We start from the raw sequence: 23,264 nt of genomic DNA, 5'->3' as shown, positions 1-23,264 counted from the left end.
GGTTTACTGTCAAGGCCCAGGTCGGACAGAATCTATGAAGATCTAGGTGTTACTGTAGGCCCTCCTTGGTTGGGGACAGAAGCACCAGATCATCAGTAGACATTTGACTTCAGATTCTAGTAGGGTGAGGCCGGGTACTGCAGATTGTTCTAGTGCCCTCACCAATTCGTTGATATATATGTTGACGTTGGAGCTTAAGCTGCATCCCTGTCTCACCCCACGGCCCCGTGGAAAGATTTTTTATTTTTTTTTGCCAATTTTAACCGCACACTTGTTGTTGTATGCATTTTCCCATGCAACACCACTTTCCGTCAATTTGTATAGCAGACCCTCATGCCAAATTGAGTCAAAACCTTTTTTTAAATCAACCAAGCATGAGAAGACTTTGCCTGTTTGTCATACAGTAATTTGGTAAAAAGCCAATTTGACATTTTCTCAGTAGATTGTTTTCACTGAGGAAATGTACGAGTCTGCTGTTAATGATAATGCAGAGGATTTTCCCAAGCTTGCTGTTGATGCATATCCCATGGTAGTTATTGGGGTCACATTTGTCTCCACTTTTGTGGATTGGGGTGATCAGTCTTTGGTTCCAAATATTGGAGAAGATGCCAGAGCGGAAGATGATGTTAAAGTATAGCGAATTGGAATTTGTGGTCTGTATATTTTATTATTTAATTTAGGATACCATCAACACAACAGGACTTTTTGGGTTGGAGGGGTTTGTATTTTGTCCTGTAGTTCATTCAATGTAATAGGAGAATCCAATGGCTTCTGGTAGTCTTCAACAGTTGATTCTAAGATTTTAATTTGATCATGTATATGTTTTTGCTGTTTGTTCTTTGTTATAGGGCCAACAAAAATTGAAGTGATTTATCCTCCCTCTCTCTCTCTCTCTCTCTCTCTCTCTCTCTCTCGAAGTAAAGACAGTTAGTGTGTAAGTGAGAAGGTGAGAGAGCAGATTTTGATGCTCTCAGGAGTTCTCTGTTGTGAGTAAGGAATGCAATGCAAGTAAAAGCACCCAATGTGTTACTCCGGGATGCTGGCCTTCTAGGCAGAGTTCCTCTGTCCAGTTTCTGTGTTCTTTTGCCCATCTTAATCTTTTATTTTTATTGGCCAGTCTGAGATATGTCTTTTTCTTTGCAACTCTGCCTAGAAGGCAAGCATTCCGGAGTCGCCTCTTCACTGTTGACGTTGAGACTGGTGTTGTGCGGGTACAACTGGTGTTGTGCGTGTCTGTTTCTCAAACTAGATACTCTAATGTACTTGACCTCTTGCTCAGTTGTGCACCGGGGCCTCCCACTCCTCTTTCCATTCTGGTTAGAGCCAGTTTGCGCGGTTCTGTGAAGGGAGTAGTACACATTGTTGTATGAGATCACTTTTTTCAGACAATTAATGCAAGGGCTCATCTCCTCACTCTGCTGCTGGCTCCTTCACATGGTTTTCAACACCAATATGCTGGTTAACATTGCTATTATACATTACATTACATTTACATTTAAGTCATTTAGCAGACGCTCTTATCCAGAGCGACTTACAAATTGGTGCGTTCACCTTATGACATCCAGTGGAACAGCCACTTTACAATAGTGCATCTAAATCTTTTAAGGGGGGGGGTGAGAAGGATTACTTTATCCTATCCTAGGTATTCCTTAAAGAGGTGGGGTTTCAGGTGTCTCCGGAAGGTGGTGATTGACTCCGCTGTCCTGGCGTCGTGAGGGAGTTTGTTCCACCATTGGGGGGCCAGAGCAGCGAACAGTTTTGACTGGGCTGAGCGGGAACTGTACTTCCTCAGTGGTAGGGAGGCGAGCAGGCCAGAGGTGGATGAACGCAGTGCCCTTGTTTGGGTGTAGGGCCTGATCAGAGCCTGGAGGTACTGAGGTGCCGTTCCCCTCACAGCTCCGTAGGCAAGCACCATGGTCTTGTAGCGGACGCGAGCTTCAACTGGAAGCCAGTGGAGGGAGCGGAGGAGCGGGTGACGTGAGAGAACTTGGGAAGGTTGAACACCAGACGGGCTGCGGCGTTCTGGATGAGTTGTAGGGGTTTAATGGCACAGGCAGGGAGCCCAGCCAACAGCGAGTTGCAGTAATCCAGACGGGAGATGACAAGTGCCTGGATTAGGACCTGCGCCGCTTCCTGTGTGAGGCAGGGTCGTACTCTGCGGATGTTGTAGAGCATGAACCTACAGGAACGGGCCACCGCCTTGATGTTAGTTGAGAACGACAGGGTGTTGTCCAGGATCACGCCAAGGTTCTTAGCGCTCTGGGAGGAGGACACAATGGAGTTGTCAACCGTGATGGCGAGATCATGGAACGGGCAGTCCTTCCCGGGAGGAAGAGCAGCTCCGTCTTGCCGAGGTTCAGCTTGAGGTGGTGATCCGTCATCCACACTGATATGTCTGCCAGACATGCAGAGATGCGATTCGCCACCTGGTCATCAGAAGGGGGAAAGGAGAAGATTAATTGTGTGTCGTCTGCATAGCAATGATAGGAGAGACCATGTGAGGTTATGACAGAGCCAAGTGACTTGGTGTATAGCGAGAATAGGAGAGGGCCTAGAACAGAGCCCTGGGGGACGCCAGTGGTGAGAGCGCGTGGTGAGGAGACAGATTCTCGCCACGTCACCTGGTAGGAGCGACCTGTCAGGTAGGACGCAATCCAAGCGTGGGCCGCGCCGGAGATGCCCAACTCGGAGTGGGTGGAGAGGAGGATCTGATGGTTCACAGTATCGAAGGCAGCCGATAGGTCTAGAAGGATGAGAGCAGAGGAGAGAGAGTTAGCTTTAGCAGTGCGGAGCGCCTCCGTGATACAGAGAAGAGCAGTCTCAGTTGAATGACTAGTCTTGAAACCTGACTGATTTGGATCAAGAAGGTCATTCTGAGAGAGAGAGCGGGAGAGCTGGCCAAGGACGGCACGTTCAAGAGTTTTGGAGAGAAAAGAAAGAAGGGATATACCTATAGCAACATGGTTTTAAAAAAAGTACAATTTATTTAACCTTTATTTTACTAGGCAAGTCAGTTAAGAACAAATTCTTATTTACAATGACGGCCTATCTGGGAACAGTGGGTTAACTGCCTTGTTCAGGGGCAGAACAACATAGTTTTACATTGTCAGCTCGGGGATTTAATCCAGCAACCTTTCTGTTACTGGCCCAACGCTCTAACCGCTCGGAAAGGGCACCAACTCAACAGTGCACTGATGTTTCAGAACAGAGGACAGTGACCGCTATCCAACGAGGGAGAAAGCTAATTTGTTATAAAATTATATTGTTTTTGACCGACCAGTCGACTAAATTGGTTCAGCCCTAATTCCTACACTATGGACCAAGGTAAATCTCAGCTTTGTTAAAAAATAAAATCAATAAAATCGATGATGTACCATAGTGATTCAGGAGTAACATAAAACAGAATAATATACCCCACCAACATTACACAACCTTACAGAAAAACCTCAAATTGCTGAAATGAGTCAATTAATTAAATGATGAATAATCATAACTGATGACTAAAATAGCAATGTAGAGATATATTATAGGTGATGAATGTTTAGGGGAACACTACAGACTTTGACTTTGTGGCACAACAGAAAGATCAGTGTACCTCAAATCCAGAGGATGTGAGTTCAAATCCCAGGTGGGCTCATATTTTAGCTGAACAGGGATAACATGTGGAATTGCACTTTTTGGAATTGCACATGTGAAATGTCACATGTAAAGTGTTCCAAAAACAAATGTTTTCACATGTGACGTCATATGTAGTGTCCCAAAGCTGCATGTTTTCACATCATTTCACATGTGAAGTTTGAAATCATGTGGTTCAAAATGTGATAACATGAAACTACACTGTTAGCCATTGCTGTTAATTTTGTCATTTACGGTACATTTCTACAGTAATAAATCAAATTTTATTTGTTAAATGCGCCGAATACAACAGGTGATATGTTTACTTACAAGCCCGTAACTCTATTTCTTGAACTGCATTGTTTGTTAAGAAAATATTTACTAAATAAACTAAAGTAAAACAAAAATATTTACATAACAATATACAGGGTGTACCGGTACCGAGTCAATGTGCGGGGGTACAGTTTAGCATTTGCAACGGTGATGCAGTCTCGATGGTGCAGCTGTAGAACTTTTTGAAGATCTGAAGACCCATGCCAAAACTTGAGCGGAAAAAGGTGTGGACCTTTTCAAGACTGTCTTGGTGTGTTTGGACCATGATAGTTTGTTGGTGATGTGGACACCAAGCTACTTGAAACTCTCGAACCGCCCCACTTCAGCCCTGTTGGTGTTAATGGGGGCCTGTTCGGCCCTCCTTTTCCTATAGTCTATGATCAGCTCCTTTGTCTTGCTCACATTGAGGGAGAGGTTGTTGTCCTGGCACCACACTGCCAGGTCTCTGATCTCCTCCCAATAGGATGTCTCATCGTTGTCGGTGATCAGGCCTACCACTGTTGTGTCATCAGCAAACTTAATGATGGTGTTGGAGTCGTGCTTGGCAACGCAGTCGTGGGTGAACTAGGAGTACAGGAGGGGACTGAGCACGCTCCCCTGAGGGGCCCCAGTGTTAAGGATCAGCGTGGCATACGTGTTGTACCCTTACCACCTGGGGGCGGCCTGTGAGGAAGTCCAGGATCCAGTTGCAGTGGGAGGTGTTTAGTCCCAGGGTCCTTAGCTTAGTGATGAACTTTGTGGACACTATGGTGTTGAACCCTGAGCTGTAGTCAATGAACAGCATTCTCACATAAGTGTTCCTTTTGTCCAGATGGGAAAGGGCGGTGTGGAGTGCGATTGAGATTGCGACATCTGTGGATCTGCCAATGACTGAGGTGGTATACTCCTCAGTGCCATTGGATGAATCCCATAACATATTCCAGTCTGTACTAATAGGATACTGTACTCCAGTTTCAACTGTTCTGCCTGCGGCTATGGAATCCTGACCTGTTCACCGGACGTGTGATTTGTATTAGTGTTTTACTATCTATTTACTGTCAATCACAATGCACTTGGGTACTTTTTGGCCCATTCTGCAACTCAACCTGGCATGCCTCACTTGCAATTGCATTTAAAGTAATAGGATACTTTAGATGCGCTTATGGCACAAACTGTTAAAAGAAAATCCTTCAATATTTGTAGTAAGTTACCTGCTACTGTGGAAATAACTTTTAATGTATTTCTACAGCTGAACTATATTTTCTCATTAAATACACAACAGCAAACTATATTCAGGAAATACACAGAAATTCCAATTAATTTTTTTCCATTCCTGGACATTTAGGAATTGGGTTTACTTTCTGAATTGACTTTAGCTTAAATGGAATTGAACTCAACATTGATTAGCACACTTGGGATGCTACTACACCTGGGAATTGAACTCACCACCTCTTAGGTGACAATAACCTAAATTTCCTGCTTCGCCACCAGGTCTGTGGCCATGACAGAAATCGGCCACATATTTATTGACAAGAATACATTTATGCACTTTGCTAAACGTTGCCTGGAATCATGTCAATAATTGTGCGAGCATTTGACAACTCTAACTAAAAAGTAGCATTGCTCAGGGACACTTGACATTAAGGCCAAGATTCAATCAGATCAAGCCTAAACACGTGATAGCCGATACCTGCATAGCTGGTGTTTTGGCACAGTCGCAGGTGTAACTGCGTTAGAGCTGTCAAATTGTTGAACTTTGTTGAATCACCTTTGGCAGCAATTACAGCCTCCAGTCTTCTTAGGTATGATGCTACATGCTTGGCACACCTGTATTTCGGAAGTTCTTCCCATTCTTCTCTGCAGATACTCTCAAACTCTGTCAGGATGGATGGGGAGCGTCGCTAAACAGCTATTTTCAGGTCTCTCCAGAGATGTTCAAGTCCGGGCTCTGGCTGAGCCCCTCAAGGACATTCAGAGATTTGTCCCGAAGCCACTCCTGCGTTGTCTTGGCTTTGTGCTTAGGGTCGTTGTCCTGCTGGAAGGTGAACCTTCGCCCCATCCTGAGGTACTGAGTGCTCTGGAGCAGGTTTTCATCAAGGATCTCTCTGTACTTTGCTCCTTTCATCTTTCTCTCTATCCGGACTAGTCTCCCAGTCCTTGCCACTGACAAACTTCGCCACAGCATGATGCTGCCACCACCATGCTTCACCGTAAGGGATGGTGCCAGCGTCCTGACGTGACGCTTGGCATCCAGGCCAAAAAGTTCAATCTTGGTTTCATCAGACCAGAGAATCTTGTTTCTCATGTTCTGAGAGTCTTTTATGTGCCTTTGGGCAAACTCCAAACGGGCTGTCACGTGCCTTTTTCTGAAGAGTGGCTTCCGTTGGACGACTCTACCATAAAGACCTGATTGGTGGAGTGCTGCAGAGACGATTGTTCTTCTGGAAGGTTCTCTGATCTCCACAGAGGAACACCTCCCTGAGCAAGGCCCCTCTCCCCCGATTTCTCAGTTTGGCCGGGCGGCCATCTCTAGGAAGAGTGTTGGTGGTTCCAAACTTGTTCCATTTAAGAATGATGAAGGCCACTGTGTTCTTGGGGACCTTCAATGCTGGAGAAATGTTTCGGTACCCTTCCCTAGATCTTTGCCTTGACACAATCCTGTCTCGGAGCTCTACGGACATTACCTTCGACGTCATGTCTTAGTTTTTGATCTGACATGCACTGTCAACTGTGGGACCTTTTTATATTGACAGGTGTGTGCCTTTCCAAATTATGTCCAATCAACTGAATTTAACACAGGTGGACTCCAATCAAGTTGCAGAAACCTCAAGGATGATCAATGGAAACAGGATGCACCTGAGCTCAATTTTGCGTCTCATAGCAAAGGGTCTGTATGTAAATAACGTATTTCTGTTTAATATTTTATATACATTTGCAAAAATGTCTAAACAATTTTCACATTGTCCTAATTATTGAATGAAAGGATAATTTAATACATTTTAGAATAAAATGTAACAAAATGTAGAAAAAGGGAAAGGGTCTGAATACTTTCCGAAAGTTTAATGTTTAGGAACATAGCACATTAACTGGGATGACATTCACTCTTATGGGACACCAAAAAGAGCTCGCTGAAAGCCATGCCTAGAATACGCCATGCCTGCAATCTGCTGATAGGCTGACCCTGTTATAGTATTCTGCCTTTCAGCAAGTGATGTGTATATTGTCAACAGAAGAGTCAGTGAAGCCACGCTATAAGTTATTGGCAAGGTTGCTAGTGGCAGCACTTGTCCTGTAGGTTACTGGCAACATTCTTCCAGTAAGTTTTGTGACTTTTAGTTTCCAGTTAAGAAATGACAAATTCACAGCAACTCTTGGGAACAAGTTGCCATTAATTTACTGGGAAATGCACAATAACCTCTTCACAGTGAAGCTCATTACTGACACATTCTCTTACCGAGTTTGCTGAACAGACAGTGTCAAATGAGGTGCTCTACTTGCATCGGCATAACCATCAAACACTTAAACTTCTACAGCACTTCCACTGACGTTTGGCATAAATACTATTATTTCATCATGCCACCAAATATGCTAATGTGGTCCACCAGTACAAGTGCAGTGATGATCACACCTTATATAAAACATATTGGGTAGAAAATGTCTCATTATACCTACAAGGTACTGAACGGTACCATTTGAATTCATATGTGTACCAGTGAAGTGTACAGTGCTTTCAGAAGGTATTCACACCCATTTACTTTTTCCACATTTTGAATATCCCTTTGAGCACGGTGAAGCAATTCATTGCATTTTGGATGATGTGTCAATACACCCAGTCACTACAAAGATACAGGTGTTCTTCCTAACTCCGTTGCCGGAGAGGAAGGAAACCGCTCAAGTATTTCACCATGAAGCCAATGGTGACTTTTTAAAACAGTTACAGTTTAATGGCTGTGATAGGAGAAAATTAAGGATGTATCAACAACATTGCAGTTACTCCACAATACTAACCTAAATGACAGTGCAAAGAGAAGGAAGCATATACAGAATTAAAACATGTATCCTGTTTGCAACAAGGCACTAAAGTAAAACTGCAGAAAATATAGCAAAGAAATGTACTTTGTCCTGGATACAAAGTGTTGTTTGCTACAAATCCAATGCAACAATTTTCAAGCATGGTGGGGCTGGATCATGTTATCGGTATGCTTGTCATCGGCAAAGACTAGAGAGATTGTTTAGGCTTCCAACATACACTGGGAGACAAATTCACCTTTCAGCAGGACAAGACGACATTGAATGTTCCTGAGTGGCCTAGTTACAGTTTTGCCTTAAATCTGATTGAAACCAATTTGACAGAGCTTGAAGAATTTTTAAAGAATAAATTGCAAATTTTGTACAATCCAGGTTGGCAAAGTTCTTACAGACTTACCCAGAAAGACTCACAGATGTCGAATAAGTCAAGGGGTATGAATTATTTCGGAAGGCAGTGTACCGTTGACCTTTTTGTACCCCAGGTAACAATGTGGTACCCTAACCATTTTGTACCCCAGGTAACAACGTGGTACCCTAATCATTGCTTTTTTTATATACATAGAATGAATAAGTAACCAAGAGGTTGCAAGTTCAAATCCTCAAAGAATGAACTCTACGTCAAGTGTCCTTGGGCACTGCTAGTTTTTACATTGATGTTATGTTGGTTGTGATTATTTGACAATTATTTACTTTATTCTGGGCAGCTTTTAGCAAAGTGCAGAAATCTATTCTTGCCAATAAGTCTATGGCCATATCTCTTTCCCGCTCGCAGATCTGGTGGTGTCATTGCACCCTCGCAGGACATTTCAGGTTGCTAGATATTATTAGATTGTTAGTTAAAATCTTGTTTAAGGCTGAGTCCTGTTTAAGGCTGAGTGTGGTCACAGTATGAAATTATACAAGATTCCTTACACTAATTCAAATTAGAATTCAGCAGCATACAGTCATTTAATGGAAATAACACCTTCAAGTTGTTATATTTACTTTATTTTTACTGCAACTTTAGGCAAAGTACAGAAATGTATTCTTGCCCATTTCCATTATGTCCACAGACCTGGTGGTGCAGCAGGAACTTAAAGTAGCTAGCAACCAAGAGGTTGTGAGGCTGAATCAGCTTACAGCAGCATACTGTCCTTTGACACCTGAATTTAGCTGTACAAATACCAATAAATATTTAACATGAGATCGTGTTTTTATTTGCTCACATGTTGTCATGTGTAGTTTCATGTTAAATCCCCATGTTGTCATTTATTTAAACATGAATTTCACGAGATCATGCACTCAACGTGCTTACATATTATCACATGTGTAATTTTAATTTATCACATGTAGCTTCACATGATGTCACATGTTATCACACGAACTTAACATTAAATCACATGTGATCACACAAGATCACGTGTTCACAATGTGACATTCACGTGTTTTTTCTGTAAGAGCAACCAAGCAGCTGATATATGGGGAATAGGAAGGAATCTTTTCCGTCATGTATTCTAGAACTACAAAGTCAACAGAAATGGATGTTTTTTAGCATTCCATTGCCATAAAGGCCCATTATGCTATTCTTCTCTCAACTGGTATTGGCTAATGGAATGTTGTTTTGATGATTGTGATTGATTGGAACAGACATTAATCTTTGCTAAGCCATCATCAGCCTGTTGGTCTGTTTGTGTTTTGATAAACATATATTAGTATATTTTAACATTATGCTGTGTTCTTACATAGCACTCATTATTTTGTGGTGGTCTTCGCCCTCTGTTTGACTGATGGCTCTCACCCCACACTCTTGGCTGTAGTTAGTCTAATTTTTATTTTATTTCTTTTTATTAAACGTTGTTTAACCAGGAAAAGCCCATTGAGACACAGCGTACTTTTGCAAGGGAGACCTGGCCAAGAAAGCAGCAGCAGTCAATACGTAATTTAGCAACATTTATCATTCATTCTCCTTGTTGTGTTGTTTTCTCCAGTGAAGTCCCAGACGGCCCACCCCAAACGAACCCAGAGACAGTTCTCCCACTCTGCTGTGGCAGACAAATCAGCCTCCATCATTAATGGCAGCAGTCAGCTCTCCACAGAGGTACACCACTTTACCATAACTCACACGATTGATGATATGGTATTTGAGCAAATACTTTATTGATCTTTTTATCTGGTGTTTTCTCTCTTCTCTCTCTCTCTCTCTCTCTCTCAGGTGGATGACCTCAAGGCCAAGGTTAGTGTTGCCGGGGTAATGAGGGACAGCGCTGTGACTGACAGCAGGGTGTGGGACACAGTGGACTCAGAGGTCCTCCTCCAACAGGCCACCGTCACCCCTCCACCCCTACCTCCCTACGGACTAGAGGAGCAACAGTCCCCTTTTGTCTCTTCTTCTCCCTTGTCCTCCCCTGCTGACCGTTCCCTCGCCCGACTGAACAGCCTTTCCCACTCATACCTAACCAATCAGAGAGGGAGCCCACCTCTGGAGTCACCTAACCTCAGGTATCAAGCTCATTCATGCAACCCCCTGTTACTCAAGCCATTGGGTTTCTTTTTAGATCAAGAGAAGTTCTCTTTCAATTATTTGTTTCGATATCTCACATGTGGGATATGGCCGAACTCCCGTATCGCAAACATGCTCTCCGAAGCCAGGTTGTGTCAACGTATAAACCCTCAGAGGCCCCAAAACTATGATAGGGGCAGCAACCTTAAAGAGGAAAGGGTCTACACCATCTGACCCAGATGTATTTTTTGGGTCAAGTTTAAGGAGCTTCTTTAGCACTTCAGACTCGGAGACCACCTGCAGGGAGAAACTTTGTAGTGGGGCAGGGGAAAAAGAGGGAGGAGCATCGGGGCTCGTCGCATTAGAAGGGGTGGGAGATGAGGACATTTTGGCTGGGCAAGGAGGCATGGCTAAGTCAAATAGGAATCCTGATGAAATGGTGATTAAAGGGCTCAGCCATGTGCTCCTTGTCAGTAACAACCACATCATCAACATTAAGGGACATGGGCAGCTGTGAGGAGGAGGGTTTATTCTCCAGGGGCAGGATTCACAAAACACTTCTTAAACAACTTTCTTCTTATGTCTACAGTTAAAGAAAAAATGGCAGTTAAGAAATGCATTCTTAAGAAGGATTTGTGAGTCTGGGCCCAGGTCTTTAACCGTTTTCCAGAACTTCTTGGGGTTGACCCACAGAGAGAGAACTGCTCCTTAAAGTAACTAACTTTGGCCTTCCGGATAGCCTGAGGGCACTTATTTCTAATTTGTCTGAACGAGAGCCCGTCAGCTTGAGTGTGCGTATGCCGAGCCTTTCGCCAAATGGAATTCTTGAGGTGGAGTAAATTTGCCAGATCACGGTCATACCAAGGACTGAACCTGTTTTTAATTATAATGTTCTTTATGGGGGCGTGTTTATTAACAATAACACTGAAAATATCAAAAAAGAAGGTCCAAGCATCTTCATCAGAGGGGATCAAGCTGATTCTATACCAATTTACAGAGGCCAGGTCATGAAGAAAGGCTTGCTCATTAAAAAATATTTTGCAAGCGTCTATGACAAATCAGGATCGGTCGTTTCACTGAGCAGCCATTACGAACAGTGATCACGAAGGTCATTACAGAAAACACCAGACTGATACCTATCAAGATTATTTGTGAGGATAACATCAAGGAGAGTAGCCTTTTCTGGGTGTTTGGAGTCATACCTTGTTGGATTGGTAATAATCAGAGAAAGATTTAGGGAGTCCCATTGCTTTAGGACTTGGTCAGATGGTTTAAGCATGTCTCAGTTTAGCAGGACAAATGATCAGGACAAATTCAGACTTAGTGTAAGGGGAAAGGAGAGAGCTTAGGGCATTTAGGGTACAGGTCGGGGGTGATGGTGGACGATAACACCCAGCAACAGTCAAAAAAGAGCTATTTAAAAGTTTAATGCTTGAAACCAGCAAATAAAATTATTTGAGGACAGACTTGGTGGAGACAACCTAGCACTGGTGGTCCTCTGTAGCTTAATTGGTAGAGCATGGCGCTTGCAACACCAGGATAGTGGGTTCGATTCCCAGGACCACCCATACGTAAAAATCTGTACACGTATGACTGTAAGTCGCTTTGGATAAAAGTGTCTGCTAAATGGCATATATTATATTATTACTACAGCCTCCTCTGTGTTCCTTGGTAAAGATTGCCACTCTACCACCTTAGGAAATTCTGTCTTGCTGAAACAGGGTATAACAAGAAAGGTTAACATCAGTGTTCAAAACACTCTTAACCACATCTCAGTAATGACCACACATCTGGATTGGAGCTGTGAACCCACACTTTCAATTGATAGATTTTAGCTAATAAGCTTCTAGTGATAACGTGCAGAAAACCCAGGCTTTTACGAAATCAGTGAAGCAGATATGAGAGCATAAGTCAAAATTAGGGCTTGCAATAATAGATGGGCCAGGGTGTACATGCACATTTCCAGATATCAGCAGCAGCAATACAATCAGGGCATGGCAGAGGACAGTGAGAGCTCTGCAGTGTTGATTTATGACATTTGAATGTGCATTAGATGAAACAAGATCATATTGTACAGCAATTTCATCAGGTAACATTAATATAAAGCCAGCGAGAGTTGGTTAGGATAGGAGGCCAAGAGTCCATGTAACCAATAGAGTGTCAGAGTCCCGAGTGTGGAAACAAACAGTCTGTCCCACGGTCAGATAAACAAGCAAGTTCATAGTCAACAAAGCAAACAAGAGTCATGAGGCAAATAGCATAAAGCACCAGAAAAAAATATAGCAACTTGGGGCTAGCCATTGTAAGTTCAGAGTCACTCGCCCCAACAGTGCGTGTGTTGGAGGCGAGCGAAAGCTCGGGAGAGAGGGGGAGGTGTGGTGGGGGTACCTGTACCAGACAGGGAAACAGCTTAAGAGAGCTTTGAGATATCATATCTGCATTGTTGACTGAAAGAAACCAAAAGTTCTGTATCACAGTTCTGTGTTACTGTACTGCGATAATAAACTGAAGATTACATGTCATGTATGATTACATATATTGTTAGATCTTACCTGAACAAATATATTCAATATTTGCTCATAGTGTAAGGCTTTCGCTATGTGGATACTGTATGTGCAATCCCATACTGTATGTGCTGAAGCCAATTAATTTACTTTTACCTTGCGCCAGCTGTTGGTTTCAGCACTTAGAGTATGGATATGAGGAGGCTGTAGTAATAATATAATATAATATATGCCATTTAGCAGACACTTTTATCCAAAGCGACTTACAGTCATGCGTGTACAGAGTTTTACGTATGGGTGGTCCTGGGAATCGAACCCACTATCCTGGTGTTGCAAGCGCCATGCTCTACCAATTAAGCTACAGAGGACCACCAGTTCTTCAGATGAGCCTTTATGTTGACGTTCCCTCCTCTCTCTCTCTCCCTGACAGCCCCAGTCTGGTAGCTCTAGTGATTGACAGTGAGGAGGAGGGGGTTCTGGAGAAGTCTCCCTTCTCTCCTCTAACCTTTGACCCTCGTAGCAGCGGGGACGACACCACCCCAGACCTCACCTGCACACGCACACACTCTGCCTCCTCAGCCGGTGACCCCACCCCCACAAAGGTACCATGTAGAAGCTTCCTTGTTCACCCTCACACACAGAGACTCACATAAAGAAATGTCATCGTTTCTCTCCTCCTTTGACAATCTACTGACTATTCCACTCCAAAGGAGGTTGTAAGGACATATATATTAGGGCCAACTGTAAATCTAAAATGTATATAGTTCCTCACCATTGTGTTGACCTAAGTGTTTATGTTGTGTTGTATTTTTCCAGGATATGGGCGACCAGAAGATCAGACACCGCTCCTACTCCTACTCCTCCCCCAAGATCAGCCTGCTGCCCTCCCGCTTCTCCCGTGACACCTCAGCCCAGCCTGCGACATCTGACCTCAGCCCAGGTTAGCGTTCATGGGACCTTTTACAGTTATTAACCCCCCCATTGAGAAACCCTTCCTTAGAACTTTCCCACTAGGCACACAATGGTTGAATCAACATTGTTTCCACATCATTTAGTTATTTTTTTATACATTAAACCAACCAGGAATAGATGTTGTGTTGACGTCTGTGCCCAGTGGGTTATTACTTCGATTGGAATAAAGGTGACAGGCTTTTCTGAGAACATGATGATATTAATAGTCCCATCACTTCCAATGCCTTGTTCGTCTTTGTATGTTTGGTCCTGTCCTTCTATATGTAGTAACGGTCTTCAAAATGGATAAAAGGTCAAAAATACAGTTCTGATAATGGAGTAAGACACTCAACTCTTTTTTTATAAAAAAATATTGATTGAATTATAGCACATAAAAAATGGTATAATGAGAGAGACAAAATCTATGGAATCCAGATATTTTGGTGTGACTATTTTGGAATGTCAAATATACAGTGCCTTCAGGAAAATATTCAGACCCCTTGACTTTTTCCACATTGTGTTACGTTACAGCCTTATTCTAAAAATGTATTGCATTGTTTTTTCCCTTATCAATCTACATACAATATCCCATAATGACAAAGAAAAACAGTTTTTAGAAATAATAGCTCATTTATTACAAACACAAAACTGAAGTATTACATTTACATAAGTATTCAGACTCTTTACTCAGTACTTTGTTGAAGCACCTTTTGCATTGATTACCTCATCGAGTCTTCTTGAGTATGATGCTACAAGCTTGGCACACCTGTATTTGGGGAGTTTCTCCCATTCTTCTCTGCAGATTATCTCAAGCTCTGTCAGGTTGGATGGGGAGCATTGCTGCACAGCTATTTGCAGGTCTCTCCAGAAATGTTTGATCTGGTTCAAGTCCAGCCTCTGGCTGGGCCACTCAAGGACATTCAGAGACTTGTCCTGAAGCCAATCCAGTGTTGTCTTGTCTCTGTGCTTAGGGTTGTGTTCTTGTTGGAAGGTGAACTGTCGCCCCAGTCGAGGATCTCTCTGTACTTTGCTCTGCTGCACAGCTATTTTCAGGTCTCTCCAGAGATCGAGTTCAAGTCTAGGCTCTGGCTGGGCCACTCAAGAACATTCAGAGACTTGTCCTGAAGCCACTCCTGCATTGTCTTAGCTGTGTGCTTAGGGACGTTGTCCTGTAGGTGAACTTCCGCCCCAATCTGAGGTCCTGAGCAGGTTTTCATTGAGGATCTATCTGTACTTTACCCCATTCCTCTTTTCCTCAATCCTGACAAGTCTCACAGTCCCTGCCGATGAAAAACATCCCCACAGCATGATGTTGCCACCACCATGCGTCACCGTAGGGATTGTGCCAGGTTTCCTCCAGATGTGATGTTTGGCATTCAGGCCAAAGAGTTCAATCTTGGTTACATCAGACCAGAGAATCTTGCTTCTCTTGGTCTGAGAGTCTTTAGGTGCCTTTTGGCAAACTCCAAGTGGGCTGTCATGTGCATTTTACCATAAAGTCCTGATTGGTGGAGTGCTGCAGAGATAGTTGTCTTTCTAGAAGGTTCTTCCATCTCCAAAGAGAAACTCTAGAGCTCTGTCAGAGTGACATTCGGATTCTTGGTCACCTCCCTGACCAAGGCCCTTCTCCCTTGATTGCTCAGTTTGGCCGGGCTGCTAGCTCTAGGAAAAGTCTTGGTTGTTCCTAACTTTTTCCATTTAAGAATGATAGAGGCCACGGTGTTCTTGGGGACCTTCAAAGCTGCAGAAATGTTTTGGTACCGTTCCCCAGATCTGTGCCTCGACACAATCCTGGTTTAGATATGTGGATTTGTCTGTCTGCTTTCTTTTCTGAGTGGCGACTTTGTTTACATTATCATCTAATCCAACATCTACATTTTCTATCCCACGAAGGGAAACACTTTCTGTAAGTAGACCATTTTCTCTTCTCTCTGTTCACGTAGTTGCCGTGTCAGTGCGTTTATTCCCCAGCGATATATCAACTTTGATAAACACGTGGGCCAAAACCTTTTAGTCCCATGTCTATGATTTCCGACGATACCCTGTCCTTTTGAGACATCGTTTCACACTTTTCCCCGATTAGTAAAGTCCAAGAGAAAAGGGGATTTGTACAGGTAATTCTATGAATATTGTCAGTTTCTATTTTGATAACAGTCTGTGAAGTGACAGTTCGCTGACAATTGGTTATCCACTTCTCAAACACAGCCAGTTGAAAGCTGAACAGAGCTGTATTCTCAGGTGGGCGTTTATTGAGCCTTGCTACTGTATGACTAGGGCCCGGATCCACAAAGTGTCTGAGAGTAGGGGCGCTGATCTAGGATCTGTCCATATAATCTTATTCATTGTGATCTAAAAGGCAAAACTGATCATCCTAGATCAGCACTCCTACTACGCTTTGTGGACACAGGCCCTGGATTGATCTTATCTTTATTTTATTTTACCTTTTATTTTACTAGGCAAGTCAGTTAAGAACAAATTCTTATTTTCAATGACGGCCTAGGAACAGTGGGTTAACTGCCTGTTCAAGGGCAGAACGACAGATTTTGTACCTTGTCAGTTCGGGGATTTGAACTTGGCTACCCTGCCGCCCCAGTACTAGTCTCTCTCTCTCTTCACTTATTTGGTTTGTCATGGGAGTTTGGCTGGTACAGGAAGCAGTAGGCCTGTTGTCACTAACTAACTTGTCACTAACTAACTGTAGCCACATCAGTAGATAGTCAGTACTGTTTATAGCTAACATGTAACTAACAAGGGACCTCTGACCTTCTCATCCAATGGGTTTTGAGAAGGAGACGAGAAGAGAGGTCGCAAGGAATTAAGGAAATGCAATTGAGATTTTCCCCCTACATGGCTCTGGTCACATCTTGCCTCCCTCTGTTCCTTTGAGTGGCCTAGTGAGTGCTATGTCCCCTCTACACTGTAGATGGCGTGTTCCACAGAGTGAGCCACAGGCGGTGTCGCCTTCAGGCCCTCTCTCTGTCTAAATCTATGTCTCTACTCCACCCTGGTAGTAAGTACAGCTTACCTTAGATCCTCTATCCTCCACCACTCGCTCTGTGCTAATACTAGGCGTGGCAGACATGTGGCTACTGTGTCTGCGTCTGACATGCAGGTGCATATGTATGCACAGTACCAGTCAATAGTTTGGACACACCTACTCATTCAAGGGTTTTTCTTTATTTTTGATATCTTTTAAATATATATATATTTTACCTTTATTTAACTAGGCAAGTCAGTTAAGAACACATTCTTATTTTCAATGACTGCCTAGGAACAGTGGGTTAACTGCCTGTTCAGGGGCAGAACGACAGATTTGTACCTTGTCAGCTCGGGATTTGAACTTGCAACCTTCCGGAATAATAGTGAAGACATCAAAACTACGAAATAACACATGGAATCATGTAGTTACCAAAAAAGTGTTAAACAAATCAAAATATATTTTATATTTGAGATTCTTCAAAGTAGCCACCCTTTGCCTTGACGACAGCTTTGCACACTCTTGGCATTCTGTCAACCAACTTCATGAGGTAGTCACATGGAATTCATTTCAATGAACAAGTTCATTTGTGGAATTTATTTTCTTCTTAAAATAGGGGGCCGCATTTTCACTTTTGGATGAATAGCTTGCCCAGAGTGAACTGCCTCCTACTCTGTCCCAGATGCTAATATATGCATATTATTATTATAGTAGTATTGGATAGAAAACACTCTGAAGTTTCTAAAACTGTTTGAATGATGTCTGCGAGTATAACAGAACTCATATGGCAGGCGAAAACATGAGAAAAATCCAACCAGGAAGTGGGAAATCTGAGGTTTGTAGTTTTTCAAAGCTTGGTCTACCAAATACACAGTGTCTATGGAGTCAAGTTGCACTTCCTACGGCTTCCACTAGATGTCAACCGTCTTTAGAAACTGGTTTGAGGATAATACTATAAAGGAGGGGCTCATGAGACCTGTTTGAGTCAGTGGTCTGGCAGAGTTTCTCAGGCTCGTGACGCACGCTCCCGACTGAGTTACCTCTCGTTCCAGTGCTTTTCTTCAGACATAGGAATTATCCGGTTGGAACATTATTGATGTTTTATGTTAAAAACATCCTAAATATTGATCCCATACTTCGTTTGACTTGTTTCTACGACTTGTAATGGAATTTTTTGAGTTTTTGTCTGGACGAAGTGCTCACGCCTCATGAAGATGGATTAGTGGGCTGAACGCGCTAACAACAAGGGGCTATTTGGACATAAATTATGGACTTAATGGAACAATTCAGTAATTTGTTGTCAAACTGGGATTCCTGGGAGTGCCTTCTGATGAAGATCATCAAAGGTAAGTGAACATTTATTGTGTTATTTCTAACTTCTGTTGACTCCAAAATGGCGGATATTTATCTGGCTGGATTGGGCTCTGAGCGCCGTTCTCAGATTATGCTTTTTCCGTAACGTTTTTTTGAACTCTGACACAGCGGTTGCATTAAGGAGAAGTCTATCTTTAATTCTGTGAATAACACTTGTATCTTTTATCAATGTTTATTATGAGTATTTCTGCAAAATCACTGGATGTTTTGGAATCAAAACATTACTGCACTTAACGTGCCAATGTAAACTGAGATTTTTGGATATAAATATGCACATTATCGAACAAAACATACATGTATTGTGTAACATGATGTCCTATGAGTGTCATCTGATGAAGATCATCAAAGGTTAGTGATTAATTTAATCTATATTTATGCTTTTTGTGACTCCTATCTTTGGCTGGAAAAATGGCTGTGTTTTTTTGACTTGGTGGTGATCTAACATAATCATATGTTGTGCTTTTGCTGTAAAGCATTTTTGAAATCGGACACGATGGGTAGATGTTAAGGGAATTTTTATCAATGATGACCAATTATGTATACATTTCAATCAGGACTGACTAATCAGAATACTATTATGTTACTGTATATGTACTAATCAGAATACTATTATGTTACTGTATATGTATGAATTTTCTTTCTTAATCTTAGTACTGAATATAATGTGTTTGAATGAATCAAGGATTAGAACAATGACGGTCTGTTCCTGGGTAGAAATGAATTAACTAAATCTTCAGACTGGCTAGAATGCTTTTATCTACACCGGAAAACCTTGGCTCAGCCATAAATTATATTAAATTGGTAGGGAGACGGATGTGGGAAGGCTTGAGATACATCCTTTGTACTGGAACGGAGATGGCACGGGTTGGTACTGGAACTAATGACGTCATTTTCAGTTTATAACCTGTGGTAACCTGTATCGTGTTCAGTACTCTCGTGAATAAACTCTGATGTTTGACTTTAAGATGGGGCTCTGTCCATTATTATAGAATAAGGGTCTTACAAATCCTTATGAATTGACAGAGTGTTTAATTTTAATTGGGTATTAAAACAGAGCAATTTAATTCCTTTAACAAATTGGTCCTTCGAACCGGGATCTAAATATCCGTCCCTGCCATCTGGAGGTCATACGCCGGAAAAATCGTGCACGTTAGTTAAGACCTGGCCTCTGAATTGAGGTTAAAAAAGCAGGCCGGTATACACCCCAGAAGACAGGACGGTGACTAGATCCAAACGAACAGTGCTTTTCCCAGTCGGCAGCAGGTCAGTAGCCTTTATTCTCGAATTTGGGAGGGATTATTTAGGATATTTCTTTGATTAAATGTTATAAAGGAGTTTGGATTTAATCAATGATAGGTGGTTGAATATTCTGAACAAACACAACGGGTTTCTACCTTGTGTTTTAACCAAAATCGATAGGAAGGAAACAGGTCTGAAATTGACCTGTGGTAAGGTGCACTACCATAAATAAACTAGAGCTTTAATAAATCCTGGTTTTGCAAGCCGGAAGGTTATTAAGGAGAGATATAGTACGCATTGGAGAATTAGGACGCTTGTTCCGTACAATTAGGATAACCATTAATTCAAAAAACATACCTAAATAAAGTTTGAACCTGAGTAGTCTATCTGTATATGGGAAGTAGTCTGACTATCAAGAAGTAGCAGATAGATATATATATAAAAAGGTGAGGATAAATTAGGCTTGGTGAGAAGGCAGGGTAATTCTAGGCGAACAGAATAATTGAACCTGTACAATGCTGAAAGAAATTAATATCTAAGGAGAGGTTAACTTAGTCTAGAGTAGTGAGATATGAGATATTAACGTTGAAAGTCCCAAGGAGAATATCCTACGGGTGAAATGTAAATGTCCGATCAAAAGTAATCTATAGACGTGGTTTCCAGGAAGGAGAAATACATACTGATTCTCTTTAAAGAGACACACACATAGTCAGACAGAAAAGCAACTAAAGTAACTAAGTAACGGTAAATTGCAAATTCATAGAAATACACGCACATAGAATGTAAAATTAAATATAGAAAGGCATAGATAAGTGATTAAATACCATAGCTACTAGTAACGGTAAGGATTAAGAATGGGTGGAAATTCCTCAAAGGAAGTGCCGAAACTAACGGGAGACGAGCGTTATATGGAACAGAGAGACGAGAAACATTGATTTCGGTCTAAGATGGAGAAAGAAATATGATTTTGATGGCCGTCTAAATGTAGAATAGCTGGAATCACTTATAAAACAGATACATAAGGTATGTGGAAAAAATGTGAAAAACAGAATTAACAGGGGTTATACACAGCCGGAGTTTGGCTTTCAGAAGCAAAAAAGAGAGTTTGGGTGGCGCAGAAAATGTTAAATCTAACAAGAGTCAAGAGGCGCTGCCCTCCGCTCCCGCAGATTAAAAAGTTAACCAATTGGGTGGAGTTAACAAACTATAATTGGGTGGAAATAGTGGTTGTAGAATACGGCTAGGAGGTACAAATTATCACCCATATAACCCTGCTGAAGCCTAATGTCTGGATAAGGTGTGTCAAAAGAAAAATATTAAATGTTTTAATTGTAACCAAGAATTTCCAGAGTAACCAGGAATACAGGGAAGGTCAGAGGCGACAATCGGGTAAAAAAAGAAGGGTCAGTTACAAAGAGAGCGAGATTAAGGAAAATCCTAATTTAGGGAAAACTTTGGGTCGTTAAATTATGTTAGCAATTGGATATGTAGATGGGTGAGCCGGTCAAGGATCGATTCAGACTAAGTGGTAAATTTTATGACAAGTAAACAGTTTATTCAGAGTGAAAATATGTAGTACAGCGTAATTACGGCTCTTCCGTTAATTCGTGTTGGAACAGCAGGCAGAGAGCGAGTAAACAGTCAGCACAGCCCTTATATACGTCACAGAAAGTAGGTTGACTCTAGGAAGATCGGATCTCCGGATTGGTTCAGCTGGTTGTAGTCTGTAGTCTTCCGCCATTGGCTCAGTTGTCTGTCCGTCATCGTAGAATCTTCTTCGGGCACACAGTGTTCGTTTAAAAGGGAGATTATGTGTGTAATGTGGGAGCTATCCTGTAGGGGACCCCACAGGCTTTACTGTGAAAATACGTTGCTATGTGTTGTCTCAGTTATAACAATGCAATAGCCACGTATTTAGCAGTAGATTGGTCTCCTGCATAATAGCAATTCTTTACAAAACCCTCTCTTCACGTCTCACCAGAGACGTGACACAACCTAACTAGGTCCAGACACAAAGAGAAACTTCTCCCAAAAGGACAATGAAATAAGGCACGGTATTAAACAGAAATAGATATTTATGTATTACCATCATGTTCTCCATTCAATCCCACTATGTACTAAGTTGGCTACCAGCCACCTAGGAACTTACAACCCTCATTTAACAGAGCGGAGAACAGCTCAAAATAAAAGTAAAAATTATTGTCCACATTAGCCAGCTTTTTCCAGCAGGAAAAAGTTGTGATACCCTCTCTTCACATCTCCTAAGAGATGTGATATAGTCCAGATACATTACTCCAAGCAAGAACGAAGACATAATCCAAAAAGGAAAAATATCCTAAACTAGGTATGTCTATCCGGAAATGGCCCACAAAGAAAAATAATTTCCCCCTCTTCCCATCCCAGATGGGACACGACATACAATGGAGAAGCTTAATCAATAAAAGCAACTGGATCCCCCTCCCAAAATTGCTGCAAAAACTGAAAGATGGGTCTCATGCTCCATACCGTTATCTCACACCTGGCTCCTGTTATCTAACCAAAAAGACCGCTTGTTCTCGCAACCCCACGCTCTGAATGTGCCCTCCCTTCTGTATTTTTCCAGCATGAGAAAGTTCCATGGCCCTGATACTTTTAACAATGTTTCAAATCAGCTAGGTAGCATAACACATACATACATCCACACAAGGCAACAGCAGATAATATTCAATCATATATATGGTAATGGCTATAATGTAAAATAACCCCAAGGGTGTGAACAAAAACTCAGCAATGAATCATATAACAGTTACAAAGTTTAAACTACCTTCATGTCAAAAGAGAACAGCTCATTCAAAAACAGAACAAAAGAAAATAGTGTGAAATTTAGGTCCCCCTTTTGACTCCTGCTAGGGTGTCACTCAATTATCCTTTATTTCAGCAGTCATAGCATTTCATGAAAATAATAAAAGTTTATTACTAATAACAAGTTATATATGCCTTTGTTGTATGCCTTTGTTCCCCCCAAGGGTGTCACTCATCAAAAACAGGATAAAACTTTATTGTTATTGACATGTAAGATGTAGGATAAAACTTTGGTCATGGAAAACAGAGTAAAGAATTATTAGAAACCATCTGGTCCTCTCAGCTACTCCTATCCTGTACCAGGTGGGCTCCTTGCCACCCAGGGACTCCAAACCATGTGTCATCATCAGTCAGTCCCATCCTCCCCTGAAAGCATGCGTCCGTATCAGCATCGCCAACTGGAGCATCAAGCAAAGGCATATGCCTGAAGCCCTCACCACATCTGTAACAGACTTCTCAAAACACGGTATGATGCAAGCAGCACATCACATCAATAACAAATAATACAAGAATTAGGGTCAGAAATCCAGTAACCATCATACCAGTGTACTTACCAAACCAGGCCAAGAGAACAGACTCCTCCACCCCCCCGTGGACCTCATCTTAGCAGACAGTGCATCAAGCCCGCCTTAGATTGTGAAGTTTAAAAACTATCATCTGGACTGGTATTATTAGGAATATATGTGCAACATTGTTTACCGACCATCTTGCAGACGTCCCCTGACTGGCAAGAAGCATATCAAGGCAAGTCTATTCTGTCTGGAAACCCCAAATGTGGCCTCAAGCTGTTCAGACATACTAGTGAGTGCATCACGGGAGTAATTCACAAAACGCTGTTGATTATAGTAGATATAATTAATCCATGCAGTCTGTCTAGCATCCACCATGGCTGGACCCATAGTAGGTAGTAAGTGCCAGAGTCCATCATTCCTACCCAAGGCCT

The 23,264-nt window shown here is 42.1% G+C and overlaps 1 protein-coding gene across 1 annotated transcript in view; it reads left to right on the top strand.

Annotated features, from left to right (window-relative positions):
* The window catches only part of LOC115101101 (rho guanine nucleotide exchange factor 28-like), a 128,861-nt gene that overhangs the window by 45,345 nt on the left and 60,252 nt on the right, over window positions 1–23,264 (top strand). Inside the window, exons 10-14 of the mRNA XM_029620296.2 lie at window positions 9,924–10,033; window positions 10,148–10,434; window positions 13,370–13,541; window positions 13,756–13,879; window positions 16,814–16,900. Coding sequence (XP_029476156.2) covers window positions 9,924–10,033; window positions 10,148–10,434; window positions 13,370–13,541; window positions 13,756–13,879; window positions 16,814–16,900 — 780 coding nt within the window. The remainder of the gene's footprint in view (window positions 1–9,923; window positions 10,034–10,147; window positions 10,435–13,369; window positions 13,542–13,755; window positions 13,880–16,813; window positions 16,901–23,264) is intronic.

This window comes from Oncorhynchus nerka, linkage group LG19 (assembly GCF_034236695.1).
Source record: "Oncorhynchus nerka isolate Pitt River linkage group LG19, Oner_Uvic_2.0, whole genome shotgun sequence".
In the NCBI taxonomy this organism is placed as follows: domain Eukaryota; kingdom Metazoa; phylum Chordata; class Actinopteri; order Salmoniformes; family Salmonidae; genus Oncorhynchus; species Oncorhynchus nerka.
This window is presented reverse-complemented; position numbering and strand designations above follow the sequence as displayed.